The 7,500-nt window shown below is 47.7% G+C and overlaps 1 protein-coding gene across 1 annotated transcript in view; it reads left to right on the plus strand.

Moving 5' to 3' along the window:
* Positions 1 to 2,156, plus strand: part of abcb6b (ATP binding cassette subfamily B member 6 (LAN blood group) b) — a gene marked incomplete at both ends in the record, with an annotated part of 74,479 nt that extends 72,323 nt beyond the window's left edge. The window contains one exon of the mRNA XM_080536714.1: positions 2,063 to 2,156. Within this exon, the coding sequence (XP_080392840.1) occupies positions 2,063 to 2,156 (94 nt within the window). The remainder of the gene's footprint in view (positions 1 to 2,062) is intronic.
* Positions 2,157 to 7,500: the final 5,344 nt, after the last annotated feature.

Genomic DNA, 7,500 nt, shown 5'->3' on the forward strand with positions numbered 1-7,500 from the left:
TCCCTCTTCACCCCAGACTGTGGATAGTGGACTAGACGCATACAAAAAAAAAAAACTTCATCATGTTAAATTCTTGAAAGGTCTAGACAGTGTAAAGTGACTGTAGCTATAATACAGTCTCTCTACTGTTCTTCTAGCAGTGTGACTGCCAACGGCCCCTGGTCCTAGCATAGATTTTTTTTTTCATGATGATAATAATAATAACCTTTATTTGTATATCATTTTTCCTGCAAACGTTGCAGCTCAAAGTGCTCCAATCATTATATTATCATCATTTCATTATTTAGTCATTTAAAGGCAATATTAAAAAGATGGGTTTTTAGTCTTGACTTGAACATATTTTCTGAGGTTGCATCCCTAATGTAAACTGGCAGTGCATTCCACAATCTGGGTGCATAAAATGAAGAAGAATGCAGCCTCACCAAACCTCTTCTTTTGTACATGTGGTACACAGAGAAAACCAGCGTCAGAAGACCTGAGAGCTCTATTGGGCTGACATGCTAGCCAGTGAGAGCTTTATAATTAAACAATGATGACTGATGGATAGATTATTCACTTACTTAGACAAATGTACATACTTAGACAAATGTACATGTAAGTCTAAGTATGTAAGTCGTTTTGGATAAAAGCGTCTGCTAGGTGTCTTAAATGTAGGAAACATCCTTTTAATGTGATTTCAATATCAGCGGCTGTGTCTCAGGAGGTAGAGGCTGTGTGTCAGGAGGTAGATGCTGTGTCTCAGGAGGTAGAGGTTGTGTCTCAGGAGGTAGAGGCTGTGTCTCAGGAGGTAGAGGTTGTGTCTCAGGAGGTAGAGGCTGTGTCTCAGGAGGTAGAAGTTGTGTCTCAGGAGGTAGAGGCTGTGTCTCAGGAGGTAGATGCTGTGTCTCAGGAGGTAGAGGCTGTGTCTCAGGAGGTAGAGGTTGTGTCTCAGGAGGTAGAGGCTGTGTCTCAGGAGGTAGAGGTTGTGTCTCAGGAGGTAGAGACTGTGTCTCAGGAGGTAGAGGCTGTGTGTCAGGAGGTAGAGGCTGTGTCTCAGGAGGTAGAGGCTGTGTCTCAGGAGGTAGAGGCTGTGTCTCAGGAGGTAGAGCCGGTGTCTAACGATCGCAAGGTCGGCAGATCGGCGGTTTGAAACCCCGGCTAGCCTCGTGTCGAGGTGTCCTTGGGCAAGACACTGAAACTTGCATGGTAGCTTACCGCCATTGGTGTGTGAATGAGTGTGTGAATGTGTGTGTGAATGTGTGTGTGAATGTGTGTGTGAATGTGTGTGTGAATGTGTGTATGTGTGTGTGAATGTGTGTGTGAATGTGTGTGTGAATGTGTGTGTGAATGTGTGTGTGAATGAGTGTGTGAATGTGTGTGTGAATGTGTGTGTGAATGTGTGTGTGAATGTGTGTGTGAATGAGTGTGTGAATGTGTGTGTGAATGAGAGGAGGAGGCTGGTGTCAGGAGACATCGGGGGAGGGGGCTCATTTTAATGCGCACGTGTTATGGGCCGCCATTGGTGTGTGAATGAGTGTGTGAATGTGTGTGTGAATGTGTGTGTGAATGTGTGTGTGAATGTGTGTGTGAATGTGTGTGTGAATGAGTGTGTGAATGTGTGTGTGAATGTGTGTGTGAATGTGTGTGTGAATGTGTGTGTGAATGAGTGTGTGAATGTGTGTGTGAATGAGAGGAGGAGGCTGGTGTCAGGAGACATCGGGGGAGGGGGCTCATTTTAATGCGCACGTGTTATGGGCCGCCATTGGTGTGTGAATGAGTGTGTGAATGTGTGTGTGAATGTGTGTGTGAATGTGTGTGTGAATGTGTGTGTGAATGTGTGTGTGAATGAGTGTGTGAATGTGTGTGTGAATGTGTGTGTGAATGTGTGTGTGAATGTGTGTGTGAATGTGTGTGTGAATGTGTGTATGAGAGGAGGAGGCTGGTGTCAGGAGACATCGGGGGAGGGGGCTCATTTTAATGCGCACGTGTTGGACACCGTTCCCTGTTCCGTCCCATGCACCACAGTGAGCCCTTTCCTCTGATGTCTACCATCACGTCCCTGACCACGTCTCTCCCCCCCCAGGCATGAAGAGCTGCTGGAGCTGGGGGGCCTGTACGCTGCCATGTGGACCAAGCAGCAGCAGAGCTACGACTCCGACGACACAGACACTCCCTAACGCCCTCCTTGACGCCCTCCTTAACACCCTCCTTAAAACCCTCTCTAACTCTGAACTCTGGACACGGTGGATCTAAAACTCCCTAACACACCACACAGGCTGGGGGAGGCAGCGGGGGTGGGCGGGGGGGGGGGGGGGGGGGGTCGAGCAGGGGAGGCTGGGAGAGGCAGGGGGGGGGGGGGGGTAGAGCAGGGGAGGCTGGGGGAGGCAGGGGGGGTAGAACAGGGGAGGCTGGGGGAGGCAGGGGGGGGGGGGTAGAACAGGGGAGGCTGGGGGAGGCAGGGGGGGGGGGGTAGACCAGGGGAGGCTAGGGGAGGCAGGGGGGGGGGGTAGAACAGGGGAGGCTGGGGGAGGCAGGGGGGGGGGGGTAGACCAGGGGAGGCTAGGGGAGGCAGGGGGGGGGGGTAGACCAGGGGAGGCTGGGGGACGGAGGGGGAGGGAGGGGGTTCATCGGAGGACAGAGGCTCAATCTAACGCACGGAATGGAATCAGGATCGGTTTCACTTCCTCGTTCCGTTCCATTAATAAGAAGTTGTGTGTGGTGTGTCTGGGAGTTGAAATGAAGGAGTTGAACTGAGAGACTTATAGTGTGTGCCTGCCATTGTGTTCACTCACTATAAAAGTATTTACCCTTTAGTTTTAAGCTCCACAACTGTAACCCTGGAAACTCTTGATGAGTCTGTGTCAGACGTTTGTTCCCAGACCAAAGATCTTAGCCATTGCGATGACAAACGTTTATTTCCATTGCTGCTCTGTCCTCTGAACCAACCAAGGACATCTCCATGGTGATGATGACATTATACTGTAAGGCATTATGTATGAGCGTGTTTTTGTGTCAAAACGCATCATCATCGTCATCTCACTTTTCCAAGATGTAAATATACACTCTATCTATCTCAGTGGCTATTGTTTTTTTGTCTTTTTTTTATAAATATATACACACTACATTACCTGAACTTAATAAACATATACACTCTACATTACCTGAACTTAATAAACATATACACTCTACATTACCTGGGGCCTCATTTATAAAAAAGTACTTGAACGTAATCTTTGACTTTTCTAAACGGACGTAAGCATTATTTATAAAACGGGCTGCGATGGTTTAAAGTTGCGTACGTGCTTCCTTCTATAAATACCAACGCAGGTAAAATGAACGCAGGTGAATGAGGTTTGTATTAATGCCCTGTGATAGCGGCTCAATTATAGCGGCTGAATTAAGCCAAGTGCTATAATATAGGGTAGTCTGGAAGCGGGAGAGGGCAGAGAAGGATGGCTTCTCGGTAAGTTGCATTTGTAACGTTTGATCATGACAACTAACCAGGCAAATGCTTATACTCAGTAGGCTACTCAAGTTGTAAAAGAAAATCAGGGGAGGTGGTGGATTTTATCATATGAGGACAATTTTAGCATCCCCTCAGCGTCAGTGACTTCAGTGTCAGTAACTTGGTAAAAATGGAATTGCATGTGTGCGCACCTTGAAATAGCAGTAATACCACGTTCATTGATAAAATGACATAAGGTATGGAAAGAGGGGATGGCCGTTTTAGAAGGAGGACAATTTTGACTGTTTTGATTTCTTGGGGGATGCCATCCTCCCTCAACTCGAGTGCTGCTTATACTGTAATAATATAATGGTCTTATTCTTATCAGGTGGTCTTATTCTTATATGGCTGCTCACTCCCTTTGCGAACTCCCAGACACCGGAGAAAATCCAGTATAATTTAGCGCGTGGCCGGGCAAGGTCCGTTGTGGAACGCACTAGGCATGTTGAAGGGGAGATAGACAGCTCCGGAGGGATATCAAGGAAGACTGAAATACAATCATAAAGATCAGTTCCTTTTAAATCTTGAATTTTACGAGCCACTTGCATGAATTACACTAGACAGTGCGGCTCACATGCCTGTAATAACTCTGCATAACCAGTAGGTAATGTGCGTACGCAAGGTCAATACTCGACGTAGAGCTACGATCGTTTCCACGGTCAAATTGACTCACATTGAAATTGTATAAATCACTACGTTGACGTGGTTTTCTACGTACGACACGGGTAAGATAACAATTTGATCTAAGCACGTTCTATGAATGAGGCCCTACTTTCTATAAATGAGGCCCCTGAACTTTAAAAAATGAAAGCTTGTGGCACTTGTTCTTTGTCAAAGGTTTTTACTACCGACGACTGACTGATTCACTTACTGTAGACAAACGGACATGTGGTAAGTCACTTTGGATAAAAAAAAAAGTCAGCTAAATTACTTATTACTACTATTACTATAATTAGTATAAAGCTATATATACTGTATATATATATTACTCTGACTGGGTTTTCCGTAGTTGTGAATGAATGAATGAATTTATTTGACACGTTTTTAAAATGGGGTATACAGTTATCGGCTCCAAAGGAGCCTAAAAAGCATCCAGGTATGAAAGAGAAGACTGGAAGGAGCAGGAGGCTTTAGCTGGATCAGAGGAGGCAGGCGGGAGGTGACCTGGTAACCCAATATCAGATCAGCCCGGGGGGGGGGGGGGTCTGGGGAACATCCTCCTCTCTGCTCTATGACACTTATCTCACAGGTAATCTAGTTACCAATTTCCACAAATGTTTAAGTTAAGGTAATGAACCTGCCTGCTGAGCAGGAAGCCCCCCCCCCCCTCCCCCCCCTGCCCACGCCCCCCAGGCTGGGCTGGAGACTACCTGGCGCGTCAGGTGGGCGGGGTTTATAGTGGGACCGTCGTTCCATTGGTTTCATTGTGCCAGACCTACTCAATCAAGCACAGCTAAGTATTTTAAATTATTTTCTAAATACTATTTGAACCCTGCTGCTTTGCTGGATGTCCTGTCCTGCCTCTATGCATGGTTGTTCGTTTGCATGTTAGTGTGTGTGTGTGTGTGTGTGTGTGTGTGTGTGTGTGTGTGTGTGTGTGTGTATGTGTGTGTGTGTGTGTGTGTGTGTGTGTGTGTGTGTGTGTGTGTGTGTGTGTGTGTGTGTGTGTGTGTGTGTGTGTGTGGAAGGAAAAACTGAAATGCAACACAACTTCAGAAAATCAGATCTACTGTTGTGTTTTATTCATCAACACCGACAACGTCCATTTATGAAAGACATGAACAGTTACATCATCATCATCATCATCCATCGATCATGTACAGGGTAATAAATACAAACATACCTACTGTATGTACAAAAGTTAATTTATTTTTGAATATGTACATCTGCTTACACAAGCTATGGTTTTAAAATACACAGAAAATTAGGATTTTCAAATCCTTTTATGCCGTTAAAGTTCCTTCGTTGAGCAGTAGAAGACAAACATATTTACAGAATAGAACATACACCTTCCCACAACAAAAGTTTGAATTTGTTCTGTTTTTACCAAGTATTTATTACAGTGATGGGCTGTAGAACACTAGGACATGGGGTAGCTTCAACACTAGAACAGCCGTGCCTTTTTTACCTACTATAAGAGCCGCCTCTGGGGTCAAATGACCATAGTCTTTACAATGAAAAGCTGCTATTTACACACTTATACAATGACCACTAGTTGGCGCATCTTGTAAATTAGCCTGCCTCCTCCACAGAAAAACTGCAAAATAGCTTCATACTAGTTTATCCTGTTGTGATTTTGAAAATGTAAGGATACTGAGTGGTAGAACGCACATATCTAGGAAAAGTCATAAAAGGAGGGTCCTGAAATTTGATTGAGTGCGAAGATATAAAAAAAATAAAATAAAGTGTACTCACAGGGTCAAATGACCGCACCCACGGCTGTTCTAGTATTATGGGCGGTATTTGGTATCCCTGGTAAGGAAGCTGTGCCGGTCCTGCGGTCCTGTGGTGAGTTTGGCCGTTGAAACGGTCAACCAGAACCAGAACCGTCACGTGACGCTGACCCGGTCCGGTGCTGCGTGGTGAAGGGATGGGTCCAGAGGCAGCGACGTGGCCTGGGTCGGTCCCCCAGTTGTTCAGAACTTTTAATCTGGATCAGAACGGATTCGAACACGCGTCGAACTCAAACACACTAACGCAAGACCGCATTAGCCTACCGACCTAAAGCCTCTTAACGCCTTTCACTCACGCGACGAGGAGCTGCCGTGAGTAGCCCTCATGTCTCGTGTTCCACAGAACCGAAACTGAACCACAGAACCACCTCTCTGTGCTGAGGAGAGAGAGAGACAGCCACTAGAGTGAAAAGCTGTGCTGGCGTGCCACGCCACGGGACTGGGGACGGGCCGGGTGCGGGCCGAGGCTAGGGAAGGGAAGGCTCCGGGCCTCATCATTAAATCATGCCCCCCCCCCTGAGCGTCAGCACCGGGGGGGCTGGGGGGGGCAGCGCTGAGCTAGGTGACCGAACGGACCGAACGGACCGAACGGAGATTAGTCCTGAAGTGTTAAAGTGGCCGTGAGGAGGTGTGTGTGCTGTGAAGGGGGGGTGGCTCAGTGACCCAGTCACGGCTGTCCCCCAGATGAACCCCCCGTGCTGCCTGCGTAGGGACACACACACACACACACACACCCCTCGGGACACCCGCCTGTCATCACCACCACCACCACCACCACCTCCACAGCTCTGCCCGGGGGTTCAGAGTGAGGGCATGGAACACACACACACACACATACACATGAGATATACACACACACACATACACACACCTCTCATCTCAACAGGAGTTCACTGTCTGTCAGGGGGGCCATGCATACTTGGGAGTGTCCTCCGGTTCAGTGTGGGGATCCTGCTGGTGTGATTGGTTCTGGAGGCCTCTGTGGTTCTGTAGGCCTTGGTGGTTCTGTAAGCCTTGGTGGTTCTGGAGGCCTTGGTGGTTCTGGAGGCCTTGGTGGTCCTGTAGGCCTTGGTTCTGGAGGCCTTGGTGGTCCTGTAGGCCTTGGTTCTGGAGGCCTTGGGGGTTCTGGAGGCCTTGGTGGTTCTGGAGGCCTTGGTGGTCCTGTAGGCCTTGGTTCTGGAGGCCTTGGTGGTTCTTGAGGCCTTGGTTCTGTAGGCCTTGGTTCTGTAGGCCTTGGTGGTTCTGGAGGCCTTGGTTCTGGAGGCCTTGGTGGTTCTGGAGGACTTGGTTCTGGATGGGTTGGGAGAGCAACAGGCTTTTTTCTGTGAGTGTGGATAAGTGTGTGTGTGTGTGTGTGTGTGTCTTCAGGGAACTAATGCTTTCAGAAAAGGGACACTAGTCCACACACCTTGTCCCTCCGTCAGCCCCAACAGGTGTCGGACACAAGAAGAATGTCGGCCGAAAAATAAAAAAATACAAAGTCCAAGAAAAGAAACAAAAAACGCTAGTGGGGGTTTATTAATTCATACTTTAGAGTTTGGAAGTTTGGAGTGTTCGGAGCCT

Source organism: Nansenia antarctica (genome assembly GCF_963989245.1).
Source record: "Nansenia antarctica genome assembly, chromosome: 7".
NCBI lineage: Eukaryota > Metazoa > Chordata > Actinopteri > Argentiniformes > Microstomatidae > Nansenia > Nansenia antarctica.